This window comes from Bombyx mandarina, chromosome 04 (assembly GCF_030267445.1).
Source record: "Bombyx mandarina strain Sakado chromosome 04, ASM3026744v2".
Taxonomy (NCBI): Eukaryota; Metazoa; Arthropoda; class Insecta; order Lepidoptera; family Bombycidae; genus Bombyx; species Bombyx mandarina.
Genome location: NC_143211.1, coordinates 13,563,147 through 13,586,029, shown reverse-complemented (window position 1 = coordinate 13,586,029; position 22,883 = coordinate 13,563,147). Strand labels below are relative to the sequence as shown.

The following is a 22,883-nucleotide window of genomic DNA, read 5'->3' as shown; positions in this document are numbered from 1 at the left end:
CGACATAGAGTGCCCCCCTACCTTCGCCGGCTGGTGGGTTCCTACTTAGAGGACAGATCGGTCACGTGTACCGGACATGGTGGGATCCTGCACCGGTTCCCGGTCGTGCGCGGTGTTCCACAGGGGTCGGTGCTCGGCCCCCTTTTGTGGAATATCGGGTATGACTGGGTGCTGAGAGGTGCCCTCCTCCCGGGCCTGAGCGTAATATGTTACGCGGACGACACGTTGGTCGTGGCCCGCGGGGGAGTTTTGCTGAGTCTGCCCGTCTTGCTACGGCTGGGGTGGCGCATGTCGTCGGCAAAATTAGGAGATTGGGCCTCGATGTGGCGCTCAGTAAATCCGAGGCCATGTGGTTCCACAGGCCCCGGAGAGTGCCACCTGTCGATGCCCATATCGTGGTTGGAGGCGTCCGTATCGGGGTCGGGGTGCAGTTGAAGTACCTCGGCCTCATTCTGGACAGTCGTTGGACCTTCCGTGCTCACTTTCAGAACCTGGTCCCTCGTTTGTTGGGGGTGGCCGGCGCGCTAAGCCGGCTTCTGCCCAACGTCGGGGGGCCTGACCAGGTGACGCGCCGTCTCTATACGGGGGTGGTGCGATCAATGGCCCTATACGGGGCGCCCGTGTGGGGCCAGTCCCTGGCCGTGGGGGTGGCGAAGCTGCTGCAACGGCCGCAACGCACCATCGCGGTCAGGGTCATCCGTGGTTATCGCACCATCTCCTTTGAGGCGGCGTGTGTACTGGCTGGGACGCCGCCTTGGGTTCTGGAAGCGGAGGCGCTCGCCGCTGACTATAGGTGGCGGGCTGAACTTCGTGCCCGGGGCGTGGCGCGTCCCAGCCCCAGTGTGGTCAGAGCACGGAGGGCCCAATCTCGGCGGTCCGTGCTGGAGTCGTGGTCCAGACGGCTGGCTGATCCTTCGGCTGGTCGTAGGACCGTCGAGGCGATTCGCCCGGTCCTTGTGGATTGGGTGAATCGTGACAGAGGACGCCTCACTTTCCGGCTTACGCAGGTGCTCACTGGGCATGGTTGTTTCGGTGAGTTCCTGCACCGGATCACAGCCGAGCCGACGGCAGAGTGCCACCATTGTGGTTGCGACTTGGACACGGCAGAGCATACGCTCGTCGCCTGCCCCGCATGGGAGGGGTGGCGCCGTGTCCTCGTCGCAAAAATAGGAACCGACTTGTCGTTGCCGAGTGTTGTGGCATCGATGCTCGGCGACGACGAGTCGTGGAAGGCGATGCTCGACTTCTGCGAGTGCACCATCTCGCAGAAGGAGGCGGCGGGGCGCGTGAGAGACGCACAATCCCGCCGCCGTCGAGCGGGGGCCAGGGAGGCGGATTTCGCCCAAGCCCTGGCCCTCTAAGTGTTTCGGGTCCCCCTCACATGTCGGTCTGGGGACCGGCGAGGGGGGCCTAAGAAGACGACGTGCAAGCTGCTCTGCACGCGTTTTACGCAAGAGCATCCGGGTGATGGAAGGCCGGCTATCCTCGACCCACGCTGGTTCTGGCCCAGCGGGGTATTCCGTAGGGTAACCCACTCTAACCGGCGCCATCTAGGCGGGCTTCGGACAGTCTGCCGACCGAGAGGGCTGGTGGTCGTGGCGCCGACGACCGCCAGTCCGGCGTCCCGAGGGGGAGGGTGATGGGAGAGATGTGCTCCGCACTAAACGCTTCACTTTCCCCCCTTTGCCTTGTCATGAGTTCTGTCTCATGCGAGGTTTGGACGTTGGTTGTTGAGCGACAGGAGGTTTTAGTCAGTTCGACTCTGACATACCCCGCCCAGTATCCCCAGAAAAGGGCGGAAGTCCGGCGATTTCCTCCTGACCAAAAAAAAAAAAAAAGCGCTAATAATTTCTCACCGGATTGCTTATTTAACATTACGATGTGTGTTAGTTTTGAATATGACGTCAATGTCACATACGAAAAAAAAACTATACATTTTAGCAAAGACATTAAAATCGGATTTACCTTTGGATTTTGTTTTTAAACGCAAACAAACGGTCTCCGATCGATTTAGCGGTGTAATAAAAAAATCGGTATGAATAAATGGTATTGCATCATTTAGTTGAAACATGGAAATAGCTAAGGCTCCGATATCCGCCTTCAACATTAATTATCGGGTCCTGATAGATAGTCTTTTTGGCTGGGGGGCCTGGAAATTTTTTCGGCTTTAACAGCACTGGTGGGAGCTGAGCCCTCAAGAAATGTAATCACCAAAAAATGTAATGCAACCCGATTGCCATTTAAGAGTACAATTATTCATCTTATAAGATCAGCTACGAGCTACATGATTTGATAAGGTCTATGGTGCTATATTATTGCAATCTCAGCCTAAATAAAAGTTTCTCGGTAGCAAAAAGAGGAAATCCAAAACCTAAGATTTTGATAAAATGGTACCCTTGAGTACGGTGAGCCATAGCAATAAAAGTGTTGGTAAAAGTTTTGCTGGTGGTAGGACCTCTTGTGAGTCCGCGCGGGTGAGTACCACCACCCTGCCTATTTCTGCCGTGAAGCAGTAATACGTTTCGGTTTGAAGGGTGAGGCAGCCGTTGTAACTATAGTTGAGACCTTAGAACTTATATCTCAAGGTGGGCGGCGCATTTACGTTGTTGATGTCTATGGGCTCCAGTAACCACTTAACACCAGGTGAGCTGTGAGCTCGTCCACCCATCTAAGCAATAAAAAAAAAGTGTTAAAATATTTTCATATATTCTTTATCGAACACATATACACAGAACATACAGAACAGTCAAAAATACACAATTTAAATTATATGTAAACTGGGTTTTCAATCTGAAAACAATTATTTTTAAGTTTTAACTTTAATATAGGTACATAAATAATGTACAAATGGATTATTACTTATAATTAATTGAATAGATTTTTGCTGGATTCAACAAAAGTGAAATTATGAATTATTTAATTTATGAAACTGCGTGAACATTCATTTAGAATGTTTTTCATCAAATATTAAATAAAAAATTGGTTCTTAATTGATCATTCAATGAATAAAATGATTGCGGAAACCAACTTACCAACCATTTTTCTTCAAAGTTAGTTCAGTATAAACGAATAGTTTGATAGACGATGAAAGACTATTTCAAGTTTAAATAAAAATGATTTTATAAAATATTCTTTAATTTCAATATTAGCATTACTATGTAAACGCTAAACTGTACAGTTTCTCAAAAAATTCAAAGAAACTTTGGTGTAAACACAGGTGTGCAAATAATACAAAATATATGTAGATTCAGTTTGTAATTTAATGAAAATTTATTTAATTCTACCTGAAAATACATTGGAAACCGAAAAAATAACAAAGTGACTAAATTTATCATGTGTTCACAAATAAATTACGACTAAATTGCAAATTAAAGATTTTTTTAAAAATTATACATGACTGAATTTCAATGCAGCTGAATTATTTATTATTTCAAGTAATATAAATTTAATTTATCTACTTACATTTCACCATTTTGGACGAATATGTGTTTATATTTAAACTTTGAAACAAAAGGTACAGGGAAACTTGCACACGTCACGAGTGCATTGATACGTTCACCGGACTGGGCGACAGAAGCGTCAGCGAAAATTTATATGCATTGGAGACTACAGAGTGTGTTACCCGCAATATCGTTTAGGCCGGTTGTAGGCGTTTTTGTAGTGCTACATTTGAGTCGACTATTATCAAAGCCGGCAATGTGACTTTTGGACAATTATTGGTAAATCAGAAAAACGAATTATTGACTTTGTATTCCATTGGCAGTCACAAAACTCTTCTGAACGACATCTTAGATAAATAACAGGTTAAGTATTAACCTTTATTTAATGCAGGTTTTGAACCGTATTCTTTGAAGGAGACGATTATATTCAAATCAATCTGTATTGACATATCAATAACATTTTTTTGTCCAAATACACAGATTGCCACCTTTGATAATAGACGACTCATTTATACGGCTTAATTTGTTTTTTATTCTCGATTTTATTCGATGTAAATCGATAATTCGATTCCGAATTCTGTTATCAGCACCTTCTTTCTTTCTGGTCGTTCCCTCAATGCTGAGGATCGTGACTGTATGTCAATCTCCTCCACTCGGTCCGGTTCTGCGCCATATGTACCGCTCCCTGTATCTGGCCTCCAGTCACCTCCTTGAGTTGGTCCACCCATCTAGCTGGCGCTCTTCCTCTAGCGCGCTTCCCCTCCATTTGTCCGAGAATGATGAGTTTCTGCAGGCTGTGCAAAGAAACTCCGGATCCTTTTCTGGCACGTAGTCAGCAGGCGCTTGGTGACCTTCAGCTCTTCGAAGATGGAGACATTGGTTCTCATAGCTGTCCTAGGAATGCGTAGCAGCTTTCTCCAGCAATACATTTCAAAGGCATCGATCTTTTTGCGTTCCTTTTTTCTGAGGCACCAAGTCTATTATAAGCACCTTTACGAACCTTTATCCTATTGTTTGGACAGGTAATGGTTAATATCAGGTCCGCGGTGAGCTCGAATAGCGCACTATTTCAATAATTATGAGGTAATCAAAATCATACTATCAAATGTATTAGATAGATAGTATGTAGATATTAATTCTGACTGCATGATACTTTAATGGTAATAATAAAGTAATTGAAACTACTTTTACCGTTTCCAAAGTTTAAAATATTTAATAGTCTTCGTGGCCACCGATGAAATCGATTGAAAATAAGAAATTAGTTCAAAATTTTTCGAAAATGTAATTGTTGCTTACCACAGAACAAAACCAATAGGTCCGAGTTCCAGATGAGAAGTTGGAAAATGTTTACGCGCCCTTTTTGGCCACTGATTGCCCTGAGGTATAATAGTATACATAAATATGTTCAGTGTAAGCCGAATCTTATTGTTTTTACGGACAAAGAATTCGGTAATTTCTTAAAAACCATTATCGTTTGCATCTTATGCATATTTTATTTGTTTTAAAACAATTATAGAAATGATGTCTGGCACGACTATGCCGTAAACGTGTATTGTCAAGAATTTTTGAAGTTATACTTCTTCAGGCGCGTTATGAAAAATTGATGAGAGTCAAATTTTAGGATGCGCGCGCACCGTGACACAAAATTAACAGAAAGGAAGTTGCCCACTAAATCGCTCATTACAATACGGCCGACGTAACTTGGCGAGTCTGAATATAGCCGCAGGTGAACTTTCCGAACCGTACCGAGAATTACCGAATTTATACGATGTCAAGAAAAGGGTTGTCCAATATGCGTGTTTGAGGATGTTGTTTAATCGATTTTTTTTCAAATTGATTAAAATGTAAACAAATAAAAAAAGAAATAAATTTAATAAAAATAAATTATAACTTCATACGCGTGTACATAAGTACACGCACCCTTTTTTATTGCTGGTTCACCTTAAGCGCTTCACAAACAAATAAACTCATATTCGCATTAATATTTATAATATTATATAGTATAGTATGGATTTACGCATATTTATCATCTCATTTGTTTAGGTACATACTGGTTTAACCAAAATTGGTTGGAGGATTGAACGTAAAATATTAAAGGTAAGGTAGATTTTAAGTAGGTAAACAAAAATGATTTGTGTGTTCTTTGATTTTTTATTCGTTTTATTTTGGGTTTTTTTGTTAAGCATTAGTCATAAGTTCTGGCTTAGAATTTTGATCTGCTAACGAGTTTTCTGTTTGACTTGACGCTGGTGTCATGTTTCAAGCATTTCTCTCTTTTTTTTCTTCCTACCTATGCTTGAGAGGCTATTTCAGCTTCACCCTAATGTGTAGGTGAGCTCACGGGGCTCAAACCGGAGTGTTGCTAACACTGGCCCTAGCAAGAGCAGTGCTTCGCAGAATCTATCACCGGATCGAAAACCTCCTGTCGCTCAACAACCAACGTCCAAACCTCGCATGAGACAGAACTCATGAAGAGGCAAAGGGGGGAAAGTGAAGCGTTTAGTGCGGAGCACATCTCTCCCATCACCCTCCCCCTCGGGACGCCGGACCGGCGGTCGTCGGCGCCACGACCACCAGCCCTCTCGGTCGGCAGGCTATCCGAAGCCCGCCTAGATGGCACCGGTTAGAATGGTCTACCCTCGGAATACCCCGCTGGGTCAGAACCAGCGTGGGTCGAGGATAGCCGGCCTTCCATCACCCGGATGCTCTTGCATAAAGCGCGAAGCAAAGGGTAGATGGAAAAATAAATAAACATTATAATATATATATTACTACTAGCTGTTGTTACCCCGGCTTCGTCCGCGTATCCTAGAAATGTGTTGGTGTAGTTTCACGTGGAAATGAGATGTTTTTTTTTTTAATAAATAAATAAACAACTTATATCACTCTCCTGACCTAAAACGATGATTTTAAAACAAAATCTTGTCAATCCGTTGGTTCATTTCGACGCGAAAGAAGAACAAACAAACAAAAAGACACATATAAAATACTAGCGGCCCGCTCAGGCTCCGCTCGGGTCTATAACAAAAATGTCAACGACGTTGTTTTAGTTTTTTAAATAAAAGAACACTTATTACGGCATAACTATAATAGTTAGACATATGTTGTCGCGACACTTTTTGTAACTAATAATGTGGTCTACAAAGTCGTAGTACATTATTTTATTCTATCGTCAATAGTTTTCGCAGGGCACACGATGTAAAGTATATTTTAGGTAATTTTTTTACACCTGAGGTTACATTATTGGAGTTTTAGTAAGGATCCCTAATTTTTTTCAGAAAAGATTATAGCCTATGTCACTCGGGAATAGTGTAGCTTCCAAACAATGAAATAATTTTTCAAATCGGTTCAGTAGTTTCGGAGCCTATTCAATACAAACAAACAAACAAATATTTCCTCTTTATAATATTATATTATATATTATATATATATTATAATTATAAGTATCGATTAGTATGGATAATTGTAAAAATAATATTAATAATGATAGATGAATGACAATATTTACACTAGCACTATGTTTTATATAAAAGGAAAAACCTTTGACATATGTATTGCAAAATGTGATTAACAGTGAATAGATCTTAGCTTATAAAACTGTAATGTGTTGTTAACTGCTTAGCTTATAAAATGAAAAAAATACCGAAAGCAATAAAATATCTTTATTAAACAGGATACATGCGTGTTCGTTCCTTTTTCATTCAAAGCAAATAATTCTGTATTTTTTTCTTTACCCATCTAGTTGTGTTAAGCTTACCAGAGATTTTATACGGCCTCAAAAGGTATACGGGCATTCAGTCCATCTGATGGTGAGTGGTCATCGTGGCGCAACTACAAAACTGCAGCTACTGCCAGCCGTTAAAATGATCACGATCTTAGACACCACAAGGGAATGCCCACATGTTGTGGTTTGAGATCAGTGTGTTTAGTGCGAGTTTTTTAACGTTCTCGATAGCGTAAAAGTTAACTCAAATTTGTATGGAGTTGGAACGTTTGCCTACGTTTGCCATCAGGGGCGCTGTTCTAATTGCATTGCAAATTTGAGTTAGCTTTTACGCCATCGAGAACGTCAAAAAACTCGCACTAAGCTAAGCACACAGAGTCTCAACTTGTATTGTTATAGCCCGATAAACATAAACATGATTATTTCACATCACAAACATGTAGAATGAAGGGTTGGTTCCTTTTTGACATATAATAGAACTTAATGGTGTTAACAAAAAAATATCAGTGTACTATATTTTATTTTTATAGCCAGCACAGTGTTATTCCTTCATCGAGGAAGTTAATTGGAACGACGTATTATTTATTTGGCTAATTTTAACGTAAATGCCACCTTACGACAAGAGTTCTAAGGTCTCAGTTATAATAATACAACGGCTGCCCCACCCTTCAAACCGAAAAGCATTACTGCTTCACGGCGGAAATAAGCTGGGTGGTGGTACCCACCCGTGCTGACTTACAATACGTCCCACTACTGCTAATAACGAAAACTATAATTTTGCGAGTTTGATTTTTATTAGACAATATTATTATTCCTTCACCGTGGAAGTCAATCGTGATCATTTGTGAATTACCTATTTCATTTGAAAAATTGGTACACCAGCACACTTGCATCGCTTGATACGAATGTATGGGGGGGTGTCTTATGCTTTAGGCCACCACGGCTTCTAAATTAAAATACTTTAAATATATACGTTTAATTAAATAAATACAGTCAAACCTGGGTAAGTGAGAACTGGATAAGTGAGGAAACTCTATAAGTGAGAGTAATAGCCAGGAACCGTCATTTTAAGCTCCCAAAACCTCTATTAGCGAGAAACAGAAACCTCTGTAAGAGAGAGTCGTTTTTCCCTCATAGACCTCCGCGAGTGAGACTGCTACTTATCTATACCTCTATAAGCGACAGTCGAGCTTTATTTATTTATATTATTTAGGAGGAACAAATGAAAAAACAAATTACAAATTTAACATCTGCTATTTTATGACTCATTCTTAACTTTTGTGGAACTTCCTTCCATTATTTTTGTATTGTTTTCTCGTCAATATTGAACCTATTCTATTTGGGGAACTAAATAACGTTGTTATTTTATCGCATTCTTTTCGAATGGACACGTGTGCCTGTGTACCGTCTTGTTTGTCGGACTTACTCAGTTTATCGTTAATAAATTGTGAAGGAAAGTTCTGTTCTGCATCATGTCAAAACGAAAAATTAAAGTACTGTCATTAAGTGATAAACTTAAAATAGTGAATGCGTTTGAATCCGCGAAATCGCGAAATAAAATTCAGAAGGAGCATTAGCCTGAAACTCGGGTTAGTGAGAAACCTCTTTAAGCGAGAATGAGATTGTGCTCCCTTGAACTCTCGCTTATCCAGGTTTGACTGTATTTAATTTTTGAACAATAGTAATTGTTACGGATGTTTAGTGCCACCTAGCGTCATATGAATAAACGATTAACATAGCCGTTTTAGAATGATTCACAAATAGTTTATATTATATCCAAAAGATGGCACTGTTCTACATATTTATCAATGACATGGTTAATTTCGATTCATGTTTCAAATTTAAAGTCTGCTTACTACCTAGAACAATCATTACATTAATGTAACTATAAATGAGGCGTACATATTGACAGAAGTTTTAATGGTTATATAATTAGAGCATCTTATATCACGAATTACTTATAGTTAATACATTATTAATGGGCGGATTCTACAAGACGTATCGATTACGCAGAAGATATTATAAAACAAAGGTATTGACATTTTAATTTTCGATATTGAAGCCCCAGTTTTCACGATCATTGTTTGTCAATAAAACTAATGCAACACACACGAATGTATTGGGATGGCGCCAAGTAAATACAGCAATAGCTTATTCATTTTATTACAATCATCGTATCTGCATCAATTCGCTTTTACGAACAAATTTGTAAATAAACAACAGAGATACAGCGGGATCGTAAGGTAGGAGCCCGGGTTCTCCATCAATGATTTTTGTGTGCTTGCCTTTCAGGTGATTAAGAATAAAGCTATTTATAGACTGAATACAATGTTTACTTACCTACTACTTAGCGACAGAAAAGGGAATGAAATTAATAATTAAATGCTATTTAGAAAATGGATATAGTATAATGACTGACATAATATATAAATATGAAATCAACATTTTAGTCGATAACAGGGGCAAGGGGCTAAATGACAAAGTAACTTGTTACTCAATGGCTAATTCGAGACATAGAATCAGCATTAATTAATGAAATGCATACGAGTGTATTTACGATTGGATTAAATATTATATTACATAATACCAACACAGCTTGCAAATTATAGCAACGATATCAAATATTGAACATTAATTATGACAAAATGTCTACATCCAAAGTAGTTGATACCGTAATCACTCCAAAATATGGTTTTCTAGGACCTATTAATGTATCATCAATGTATAATTTACTTTAATATTAAACTGTACTATAAATAAATAAAAATCGTTACAACAGTTTTGAAGTGTCAAAACAGGTATATTGTTTCATTTTAATATCACGTTAATACTAAGTCCGAACATACAAGGCACAATTCACTGTGACTTTGACCTCTGAATCACGTTCGTATATCAATTGTGGGGTTATTGATCGGATGTTACAATAAGCTGAGACCATAACGAATACTCTTGCTGAATTCAATTTTGTCTTTGGAATACACATTACGACATTAAATTGGATGAAGTGGGCAACAGATCGCATATTATTATAATCTTTATATATAAAAATGAATTGCTGTTCGTTAGTCTCGCTAAAACTTGAGAACGGCTGGACCGATTTGGCTAATTTTGGTCTTGAATTATTTGTCGAAGTCCAGAGAAGGTTTAAAAGGTAAATAAATCTGAAAATGCTCGGAATTAAATAAAAATAACAATTTTGTTTTTCCTTTGATGTGTCCCGCGTCGGACGGATTCCTTTTGTTTGTTTTAAGTTTATTTTATACAAAACTTTAGGTCTTTTATTTATCGGTTGAGGCACTACGAAGTCTGCCGGGTCTGCCGGGTCTGAAGTCTGCAGCTAGTCATGGTATATAAAACAAATCATCGAACACATTTTGCAGCGAGGATCATGCTGGGGGTAATATCAAACGTTTTGTAATAATAAAAAATCAAATTGAACTTTGATGGTTAGCTTAGCATGTTTTTCCTATGTTTAGGAGATGTTTCTTTAAATGCATTAGTGTTGTTGTGTTCTGAATAAAAAGTTACAATGTAATCACGAATTCCGGCTGAGTCACTAGTGTTTAGGTCGTTACAATCATATTAGGTATATGTATTTCTATTTGGCTAGGCAGAATCAGTCTACACAGAACAGGGATATATTAATTCTCAAATTATATAAATATTTGTATGCAGTATTTTTTTCGATTTTCAGGACTCATGGACATAATTAACCCTTTTAGTGCTGAGATTAATTTCGCATATTTTTCAAAAATGGCTAGAAGATTTTAAAAAAAGTACCTTATAAAAACTGTAAGTTAAAGAAACAAAAATCAATGCTAAATTTACAGCAAAATAACTATAATCGGTTATATATACATTTAGTTTCGAGGATGGCAGTGCTAGGGGCTCCTGCACCTAACATCAAGGTCTCTCGTTGAAGCATTATTTGAAGATAAACATGGCACAAAAATCTAGGGAGCTCATTCAATAGATTGATCGAAAGACTAATCATCTGAATTTACGAACTATATCCGTTATATATTTCTCATTGTTGTTTTGAATAACTAAACTTTTCCTGTTCTGAGCGGAGCTTAGAACGCGTTTTAACTTAATCAATCAATACGAGTAACCAATGAATGGTTTTTGCGATCTGACTTTAAGTATCCAGTTGCCAAATAACTATCAGTTTTTGTTAGTTTTCATAATTAATTTTGATTTTATTCTCATTCTACTGTTGTGTTTCTGATTGAAGTGACAACATTTCAGAGTATAACTGATGTAAGAGGTGACCTAGTTTTCAAACTAATCGGATTCTAGAAATCGTAATCTTTCTATACATGCCTATTAAATTAATTGTGATGATTGAATGACTGACCTGTAAGCCGCTACAGCTAAAACATATCAAATTGAGGCTGTACTAATTGGTACATTGGTATACATACACATGGATAAAAAGGATTCTAATACATAAGTATCTAATCGAATATTCTTTGTAAGCGCGCTTTTCCGTATTCACTGCATATTTACGGAACATTTACTCGGCGAATAAGGAGCTTTTACTGTATGTATTATATAGTAGGTAGTGAATAATGTGTGCGGATTGTACTGTCGTATTCTGTGTTATATACCATTCAAATTTCGACATTTTATATCTTAAAGTGTGCGGCGGTATTTATCTTATTTAAATGAGTGAAAATCTATTGTTTTCTTTTTAATTATCTATTAATCAAATGTCTTCAGATAATAACGAACGTGTCAACGTGACAAAACTTGCGTTGCTTATCTTAGAGGTAATGATAAAATGGACAATTGTTTTTGTGACATTGATTCAAATTTGATATTTTATAGATTAAATTATCTCATTACAGATAGCTTTTAAATGAAATTATCTCCTTTGAAGAAAGAAAGAAGAATAATATGTCGTTACTACTCGTAAACAGATTTTTTTAAATTTATTGCTTAGATGGGTTGACGAGCTCACAGCCCACTTAAAACCGAAACGCATTACTTCTTCACGGCAGAACTAGGCGGGGTGGTGGTACCTACCCATGCGAACTGACAAGAGGTCCTACCACCAGTAATTACGCAAATTATAATTTTGTAGAATGATGTAAACGTTACGGTTAGTTACGGTTGACATAAGTGTAGTTATAAATGCATTGCTTATAATATTTTAACATTATAAATGTCACGAATGTTATCTGCCAGGCATGGTGTTAAGGTGTTCCATGGGCTTATTATATTATAGTTTTATCTGTTAATATTCTACGTTTATTTTGTTTGTTGTATTTATGTCCATCAAATATATTATGGTACCCGTCCAAATTTCGTATTTCATTTTCCTTGTTCGACTACATCGCAAGAAATCTCATTGTGTAACAGTTAGCTGAGTTCCTTTGTCCAAGTTTTTTTTATCTGTTGATGTATAAGTTACAAATATGTACATTTACCAAAACAAATAGGTACATCGACAAACAGACAACACAAGCAAAAAGGAATTTAAATTTTGTTTTTTTACTCATATATGTAGGTGTTAATGTGTTTCTTTGTTTAGAATATTAAGGACGTACCATTTTATTTTATTTTTCGGGCCGAAGGCCGAACCTCCTACGAAGTCCCCGCGCCTAGGGGGCACGTGACGGTCTGTAGATGTTGAGAGCAGACCGAGGACCCAAGGATGTTTTAGGGCTCTACCTACCAAACGACCCTTCTCCGTCCCATCAAAAACCCTTCTTCGGTCCCCGGCTCGGCAGTGACGGATAGGTGCGGAGAGGGATAAGCTCTCTCTCTCTCGTTCCGCCACCTCCTTCTGCGAGATGATGTACTCGCAGAAGTCGGGCATCACCTTCCAGGACTCTTCGCTGACGAGCATCGTAGCCATGACGGTCAGCAGTGACAAGTCCGGTCCTATTTGTGAGACGAGGACACGGCGTTGCTCCAGCCATGCGGGGCACTGTGCGAGCGTATGCTCGACCGTGTCCGAAGCATTTGCGTCAACCGGAAGGTGAGACACTCTCGGTCACGGTTCGCCCATTCCGCGAGGACTGGGCGCACCGCCTCGACGGTCCGGAGACCGGCCGACGGGTTCGCCAAGCGGCGAGACCACACATCCAGAACAGACCGCCGATATTGGAGCCTCCCGCGCTCATTAAGGATGTACCTGCCGATATATTTTTATCAATGTTTCAATATTTTATTTTATTAACGAGATGACATTATTAATTTTAAGACAATTAATAGTTTTACTTCATCGTTTACGAAGGCATGTGGAAATAGTTAATGTTTCAATTTATAAAAGTATATTTTAATTGAAACTTTGACATTGTTTCTCAAGGTGGCTACCGAAATTCACAAGTCGCAAAATCATTTGCTCCTCATTAAAAAAAAAAATGAAAAAAAAAGGACGATTCCTATTGTAATGAGAAAAAAAAAGACAATACAAATTAATGGTTGTATTGTGCAATTTATGAAATAGTAATGCTATGCCAGATATTTATGTTACCACCTTAATGTAAACTAAAAACAACATAATTTGTTAAGCTAAAGATTATGTTGTGTCTAAGCCCGAAATCTCAACCCAATGTGGCGACTCCGAATCATCAGGATTACACGGACTGAATTATTAAACTAGTGACAATACCGATTTGGAAGATTCAATTTGATTACTAAAGTGTCGAAGAGCAGTCAATTGACACAAAGTCGGGGATCTCTCGAAGTAACTAATAGGCTGTATAGTTAGTTGTATTGCCCAAAGCATTTATTCTAATTTTTTTTATTGCCCTTGTAGGCAGTCGAGCATACAGCCCACATGATGGTGAGTGGCTACCTTCGCCCATGGACTTCAGCAATGCCAGGGCCAGAGCCAAGCTGCGTCCTGCCTTGTGCGTGTTCGCTAACATGGCTATCGAATCTAAATTTTTTTTCATTTATATTGACGTTGCACATTGTTAGATTTCGAACATCGAGAACGGTTTAAAATTAAATTACAATGTACAGTCAAAATCTGTTATAACGACATCGAAGGGACTGCTCATATTCAGTCGTAAAAACCGATAGTCGTAACAACCGGTGATGTCTAATGTGTATCGTGCAAATACAAACAAATAGATAGGGAATTATTGGAAAAATATATTTACATAATACGCGATTTTTCTTCATTATTAATTTGTATTCTTTTTCTTTGCGACATTATGAAAGTTTCACGAATAACTCCACAAAGTTTTGGTGCGTCTTGTGTATAGATAAGTAACAAACTAACTGAAGAGATATGAAGAAGCGGACTTTGACTCTACCGCATGCACGTGTTTTGTTTCTAAGAATTAGAAAAGACCCTACACTAAACTAAATCCTATTGTTTTCTTTCCTGATTTTAATAGCCATTGAAGACAGATGTGGATACCTATTCAAATTGTTTACAATACAGCTTAGCCGGTCGTTCTAACAGATCTAATACTCCGAAATATTAGTTAAATGTGGTCGTTTTATGAAGTATGTCGTTATAAGCAATGTCGTATAAAGCAATGTTTTTAATAAGGCGGTCATATGACATTCAGCCGGGACCTTTGTTCTAGGTTATTATAACCGGCATGTTGTTCTAAACGATGTCGCAGTAAACGGTTTTGACTGTAATTATGTATGAGAACCGCCGACTGTTTTACGGCAATATTAATAAGGTACTGATGCAGAACATGCGAGCTTATATTGCACTATATAAAAATCAATATTTGTTTTGTTCCAATTGTGAATTCAAGTAAATTTTTTATTTTCATACTAACTCCTGATATTAAATTTTTTAATACGCTTCTATTAACTTCAGACGTTATGCAAATGCAGACGAATGTTAGTATGTAACGGAATCTTTGTTCATGATTTTGACCCCCTTCAAAACGTCGGATTAACTAGAAATTTGGTATACTTATTAACGACCGTTGACAATTCAATATTTAAAAAAAATTATGAAATTCAACTAAAAAATGAAAAATAAATAATAGTTTAAAAAAACTAACAAAATACGCTTTTATAGAAAATCCAACTAAAAAATAGAAAATAAATTTGAATTAAAAATAGTCTAAGGAAAAATGATTTTATTGTAAAAAAAAAGCGTCAGCATGGTATCAGTAGTTATAAATATTTTATGAACAGATATGAGTAGAATGGTTATTTTGATAATATCCTGAAAAGCACTCCACGCTTTTTTACAATAAAACCCATTTTTCCTTACACTATTTTTAATACAAATAAATTTTCTATTTTTTAGTTGGATTTTCTATAAAAGCATATTTTATTAGTTTTTTTAAACTATACTTTTTTTTTGGACCCAACACCAAGTGTTATTTGCCACTTTCAATATTTAATTACACCACATGCCAATTTTAGTTTTGCCTAGATTCGCGTGTGTCACTTTCGATTTTGAATGCGAACACCGAATATTGCGAGGTTATTTTGTAAGAATTTATGATGCGTCCTTGACTCGCCGCGAGATCGTATGTGGGCTACATTATTAGTTTTCGTAACAAACGTTCAAAGGCAAAAAAAAATTGTAAATATTCCTAGCGTATTATTGCAAAGATTACTGTGAATCACAGAGGCTATCACGGAAAATTCATTAATGTGTTGACCGAGTTAATCTGTTGCAGGTTCTGTAACAGAAATAGAATGATTTAAAATGTTTTTTTTTTATTTTAAATCGCCGGTAAAGTTTCGGTTTATACAATTAAATACAGTTGGCAATGTTATTTGAGTCTAATAAGATTCTGCAAACAAAGGATACCGAATCAATAAAAGTTTTACTTTAAGGATAATAAGTTAATGTCCTCTTAGTTGTAGAAACATTTTTTTCTTTTAGCTTACATCCCACAATGTGTTAAGGGGTTACCGGTGCCGAAAGACGTCAGCAGAATGCCGCTGCCTTGACACATGAGGTCTAAGTCTCAATTGTATAATGCTGTCCTACCTGATCAACTGCAACGCACTACTGCTTCGCGGCAGAAATGTGCAGGGTGGTGGTGGTACCTGCCCGTGCAGACTCATAAGAACTCCTACCACCAGCGAGTAAAATTGCTACTCATTTTAATGACATTCAATACGGAATCGGTGTCATATTTGACCTGATTCCGTTTCAAGGGTCATTCTTACATAAAATACGTCATAGCGTTACGATGTCATGTCATTGACCCGTTGTGTGTATTTGTAGTGAAAGTAAGCGCACTCGAGTTCACAGAATGTGTTGCTTTCGTAAATGACATTGAAACTTTTTTAACTACCTTACATTTTACAAATAGGTTTTAATAAAATAGTTTTTCCTAACGTATGTGATATATTCTTTTTCTATAAATAACGAAAAGTCATGTGAAATTATCATGGTTAAACTCGGTAAAATGATTCGGTTTACTTTTGAGAAAAAGAAAACACCATTGCTATTGTGTATTGTTTTTCTCATTGTATTTATTGTTTCGCTGCTATGGTATATTTGTACATACAGTAAGTACATTGTATTAGAATGTACTGGCAAACAAAAATGTGCAGACTTCAATAATTAATGCACACTATAAATTTTTAGCCTTCATTGAGAACGATTTAAAAGTAATTTCGACCTTATTACACCTAAATTTGAATGAAAACGAAAACTGTCGTTGACTGTTGGATGGTTTGTATTTTAAATTCATACGCTTCAATGAGCACGACCTTAATTTGAAGGCGAACCAGACCCGTCGCACCATATATGTAATTTATAGTCGCAGTTCATAAAATCTTGTATATTTCCCTTTTAATGTGGCTTCTGATACGTTAAAGTAATATCAGAATTAGGTTATTGCTTAAATTGTTTAAATGGCTAATTAATTAATTTATTTAAGGTTTAAAAGTATTGTATAGACCAGGGGTCGGCGGCAACCTTTTGAATCGGAAGAGCGAAAAATTAAAACTTTCAAAATTTCAAAGTTTTTTAAATAGCCACAAATTTAAAAAACAATAAATAGCTCTTGCACAAATATTTTTTTTTGAAAAAAAAAAACGATTCTAATTATTCATAAGAAAAATATCTATTTATTCTTATATAAGTAGTATTTTTTTTACAACAAATTAGATAATATACATATATGGTATTTATTATTAGATAATCACTTATTATTTAAGTAAAAAATGAAAATAATTAAACATTTAATTTCAACAATGGGCTGAGAGGTATTGGTGCCCAATCCTCGTTAGTCGATTCAGAACAAATTTTAAATGATTTTTTAATAAAATAAATATTTTTTGCGTATGGAACTAAAGAGCCGCATTTTTATATCCAAGAAGCCGCATGTGGCTCGCGAGCCGCAGGTTGCCGACCCTTGCTATAGACCTTAATTGCTTATTGTATGCTTAAGTTGTATATCTGTATCTCTATGAGTAGTGCTCATCGTACAGAGATTACAAAGTTAGGATACTTTTAGATAAACGTACAATGGTATCAGAGAGAAAAGTTAGATAAAGAAATTATGATTACAATAGTGTTTTAATGTACCCACTAATTGTGGTGAGTGCGTGAGTAGAGCGCGAGAATCTATATATATAAAAGTCTATGTGTACATACGTATCTATGTTTTAATAAACTCTGAAACGGTTGAAACAATTTCGATGAAATTTGGCCTAGCGCATAATATGAAGGTTGGTAGCGATTGAAACAAAGTTAAATCAAAGCAAAACGGGCCGGGTTTGCTTGTAAGAAATAAATCTTGCTAGAACATATTTTTTCAATTATATTGTTTTGAATAACGTAAATTTAAAATTTTAAATATTTTTGAAACTTTATGGTAGCTGTTTTGCGTTGATAGAAAAACCGTTTAAAAAAATATTTTTTATTAACCTTGTAGGCAGACGACCACACGGCCCACCTGGTCGTGGTGTCGCCCCCATATGCTCTGTCACTAAACGTATAGATTTAAAGCATCTGTCATTTTCATGGCTTCATTTCTCGCTTTCACGTATATACCTAAAATTTCATCAAATGACTGCTGGTCTTGAATTTACTAAGAGAAAATTGTATAATCACTTATGCTGTTTGAAAATCTAAGCACGTATTTAGTGGCCTTAAATTGTGGCCGTTATTTAGCATGAAGATAATGTTAAGACAAAGGTTTGTGATATATTACGCGGAAGATAATACGCCAATGACTATTGAATCGTGTGATTGATGGAACAATGAAAAAACCTAGCAATTCAATTGGCTAATGCTCTGATACGCACTGAGGATGTTAACGATTAATCATTAACGGCAATGGGCATACGGGATGGCTTATAGATACAATGCGATTCGCTTGTCTAAGATCTTTTCGAAATTTCAATTATGGATCATTATCTGCGGCCCTAAACACGTTATTACGGATCCTCCCGATCCATTAACGGTGCTTATAGGTACCTCAAGCACCGCTCACCGACTTCGCTGAACCCGTGGCTTGCGACGAAGGGCTCGACGAGTAAATTAACCCACAGCCCACAGCCCACTGAGTTTCTCGCCGGATCTTCTCAGTGGCAGCTGAAATAGCCACGGCTAATAGCCAAGGCTGAAATAGCCACGGCTAATACCCAAGGCTATTAGGACAGGTAGGAAAAATTTGTAGCTGCGATCCTACTCTACGCATCTATCTGTGTGGGCCACAGCTACCCGGCTACCGTCAAATTAGCTACTAGGGGTAGAGTTAGTTGGAGGAAATGGCCGTACTCCCTCCCACGCGTTAGGTGCGGTGAGCGAGATATGTTGAATTTGAAATGACCAAAAAATCTTATAAGTCAACAACCAATACCTCGTCAGAGACAAACTCAGTCAAAGTATAACATTTGACGGAAAGCGTTTTACTCCAACAGTGCAACACTCCGTCATCCAGTTCCTCTGTTTCTAGACTCATGACACAAGTGGTCTTCTTGGGTTTCCCTCGCTACTCCCCAGTCAGCACGAGAGAGAGAGAAGGATAATAGGAAAGAGATTCCTTCTTCTGTTCCTCACTCGACAGCGGCGTGCCAATGCGCATAGATAGACATCTCTCTCTTTCGCGTTTCGCTGAACGTTTCTGTCAGATTGGGAACTTGGCAGAATGTGAATATCTTTTTTTTATTGTTTGAGAATTTGCTGGTGGCCCGGAGGCCTTTCCAGTTTTGCCAGGGCAGGTGGGCCAGCAAAAGCTCAGACAGAAGGGGTGGGATTTGCTAACAGCTACCCGAGCGCCTCCAAAGGAGACCTAACAACTCAGGAGCAGTTGTTTCGCGAATGAATATGAATATCATCTTGCGACCGCCAGAATGTGTGACGTTCATGGCCTCCGTCATTGGGTCAATAGGTCAACGCTTCCGTTTAGAATAAATAAGTGGATCTTCTTTAGTTATTCGTTTACATCTTTTCAAGCATCTCCTCTTGATGGACTGCCAAATTTGCGACGTTTGTATTTGTGAGATGTTTTGGGCATACGCTTCATTGCAAGAGATCATGAGTACTGCTAACCGTTTGCGTCAAAAAAGGAACCTTAACTTTATTTACAATTTGTTTATTTATTGGTATCTTATAATAAGTTACTTAATATATACGTAGGTATTGTTAAGCAATTCTTGTCAATCGTTTGCCACTTGAAAGACAATGTTATAGATTAATGAACAAAGTAGGTCATAGGAGGTGTAGACATTTTTCAGATGTTTGTACATTATTTGCTACGCGATATTAAATAAAAGTACAATTATTAAAATGAACCATGCTTGGAAAGCAGAATTCAAATTTGTTGTAAAATGCTGTAGCAATTAACATTTTCACGATAAGAATTAGTGAGTGGGCGTAATGGGAGCGTTTCGTTATCTCTCCCGTTCGTGTATGGCGATGATGATACATGACATACTTTATTGTACCATATTTCAAATATTGATATTGTATATTGAGTGATCGTCTCTGTCACATATTTGTTGCAATAATAATAAGCGGAGATTGAATGATTTTTAACAGTTTAAATTACAAAAGAAATTACAGAGACTACTAAGCCCTCGAACACAATATAAAGGAATATCGAAAATGTAACTAACAAATAATTGTTTCGTTGTTTGGGTAAGCAGGAAAGCACCGGAATTCTGCTTATGCGTTGAACCGACTAAGCACCCCCTGTCACTTAGCAATCCGCTTCCGAGCCTGATATGAGACCGAACTTACCCGAGGTAGGCTAGAGGCGAGGTGACAAACATGTCTCCCGCTCTCCCTTCCCATACTGCAAGCCAAACCGGTCGAGCGATCGGCGATCTATCAGAAGCCGTGTACCCCTGTGATACCCAGCTGAATCACACCAGCTTGAGCCGGGGAATGTGGGAATACCCGCATACCCGGCTCCTTTATCGCAGGGCATGCTTAGAGTAGCTTACATGTCATCTTCTTGGATACTTCTATACTTAATATTATAAAGAGGAAAGATTTGTTTATTTGTTTGTATTGAATAGGCTCCGAAACTACTGAACCGATTTGAAAAATTCTGTCACTATTTGGAAGCTACACTATTCCCGAGTGACATAGGCTACAATCTTTTTTGAAAAAAATTAGGGATCCTTACTAAATCTCCAATAATGTAACCCAAGCTGTAAAAAAATTACCTAAAATATTCTTTACATCATTATTTAGTTTTGCGACAGCATATATCTAACTATTATAGTTATGACGTAATAGGTTTTTTTTTATTTAAAAAAAAATAACGTCATAATATATCGTTGAAATTTTTGTTAAAGACTCGAGCGGGCCGGAGCGGGCCGCTAGTCGTTAATAACATTAATAGTAATATAGAGTAATTTATAAACTATGCGATGAGCTATGTTAGATGGCGTAATATTTTATTTAAAATTTTACTTATAAATTATTGAGTAAGGGCTAATTATAACTAATCATTAATTGACGAGGCATAGTTGAAAAGTGACTGTTCGAATACATTAGACAACAAAGTTAATTATAGTTTCTACGAATTAATAGCTTGTGTATTTATTATTCATAATCATAAATGGACGTATGAGTGAGGACATCAGGGATTGCAAGGAATCGTTCGTGGAATATGTAATCGTATTTATAGGAGAATTATTGTTAAATATCTATCATTTTCTAGTTGATTAAAAAAAAAATTCGATATGTCGCAAACTTGAAAATAAAAGAAGGCCGGTTCGGTTGGCCTTTGTGAATAATACAACACATTAACTTTACCTTGGCAATATTAACTTCAAAATTGTAATACTGACAGTTTTGTGTAGTTTTTTTTTTTTTTATTGCTTAGTTGTGTGGACGAGCTCACAGCCCACCTGGTGTTAAGTGGTTTCTGGAGCCCATAGACATCTACAACGTAAATGCGCCACACACCTTGAGATATAGTTCTAAGGTCTCAGTATTGTCACAACGGCTGCCCCACCCTTCAAACCGAAACGCATTACTGCTTCACGGCAGAAATAGGCGGGGCGGTGGTAACCTACCCGTGCGGACTCACAAGAGGTCCTACCACCAGTTAAAAATTAGCGACCCAATCAATGATTTTCTCCTGTTAAGCGTATTTATCGGGTATTTTACTTATTAGATCAATAAGAAGGCCAATGAGGAATAGAACACGAGTGTTACGCTAATCAGAATCACCCTGTCATGTAGGATAATTTCTAAGAACAATCGCACACACTAATTTCGGATTCATTGCTACTGAGTCACCTGCACTATCGATTCTGTAATATATATTGCCATGTATAATCGATTTATTAAAGTCATAACTATGATTTAAATGTCGAAACAGATTGGTTCGACGTTTCTCAATGTACTGTAAGAAAACGCAAATCACATTGCGTAGTCACTCACGGCAGTGAATTCAAGAAAATATCTTATTGTATAAAAGGTATGAAAGGATTATGCTCTTGTGGCTTAGTGGAAGCTTACTAGAGGAATCAATTTCTAAGAAGACGGAAGGATTATGGTTTATAAAAATCAGTGCTGTAATCATAATTCATAGAAAACTCGATTGGTTTTTACTTTCACTACCCTAAAACTACTAAATTTTTATTTTTATTGGCGAAATAGACGTTAGCGACATAGTGGTGATAAGTGGTTACCGAAGACCATAGACATAGCGTGAATGTGGTCATCGAGCTTGAGACATGAGGTCGAAATCTCATGATGTATAACGGCCAAGCTGCTTTTCAATCCGGGTGACTTTTTCAGTCATCAAATAAAAATATCCATTAAGTGTAACCCGATTATGAAGGTGAAATAAAAAACGATTGTATTTTTTTGTTCATACAATCCCGTGAATCACTTTTATATGCTAGTTGAAATATTTGACCTTCAAAAGTGAATGGCTTTTAAAGTGTACCGAAGCAATGAATATAATGTACTGTCACATTATATGTATTTACACGGTTTTATTAGCTTGACCTGTATTATCTACGTATGTAATTGACTCTTTTAATGAATATTTTCAAATTCAGTTTTTATGTTGTTTGATTCAATTTTATGAACTAGTCTAATCCTGATCGGGACTATAAGGAATAAAAATGTTCACTCGAAATTTTATTTCGACTTATTATTAAAATGGAGTTTCTAATTTTTTAAACAGAATTTTTCTTTTTTAGAACAGCTATTGATATCTAGTGTCGGTTAAATACTCTCTAGACAACCCAAACGTTTTTAGGGTATATGTTTATTTCTACAACAACATTTCAAAGAGTTATTGTGTGAGAATTATGGAAGTTTTAATTAAACCTGTTTAAATTTC

At 37.5% G+C, this 22,883-nt stretch overlaps 1 protein-coding gene across 2 annotated transcripts in view; it reads right to left on the bottom strand.

Annotated features, from left to right (window-relative positions):
* LOC114245966 (alpha-tocopherol transfer protein-like) overlaps positions 1 to 22,883 on the bottom strand; it is a 46,581-nt gene that overhangs the window by 18,636 nt on the left and 5,062 nt on the right. The window contains exon 1 of one of the 2 annotated variants that reach the window (XM_028178307.2): positions 3,463 to 3,610. The exons of the other annotated variant lie outside the window; for it this stretch is intronic. Coding sequence (XP_028034108.2) covers positions 3,463 to 3,472 — 10 coding nt within the window. The 5' untranslated portion in view covers positions 3,473 to 3,610. Of the gene's footprint in view, positions 1 to 3,462; positions 3,611 to 22,883 lie in introns of those variants that run through there. 2 annotated transcript variants of the gene reach the window in all.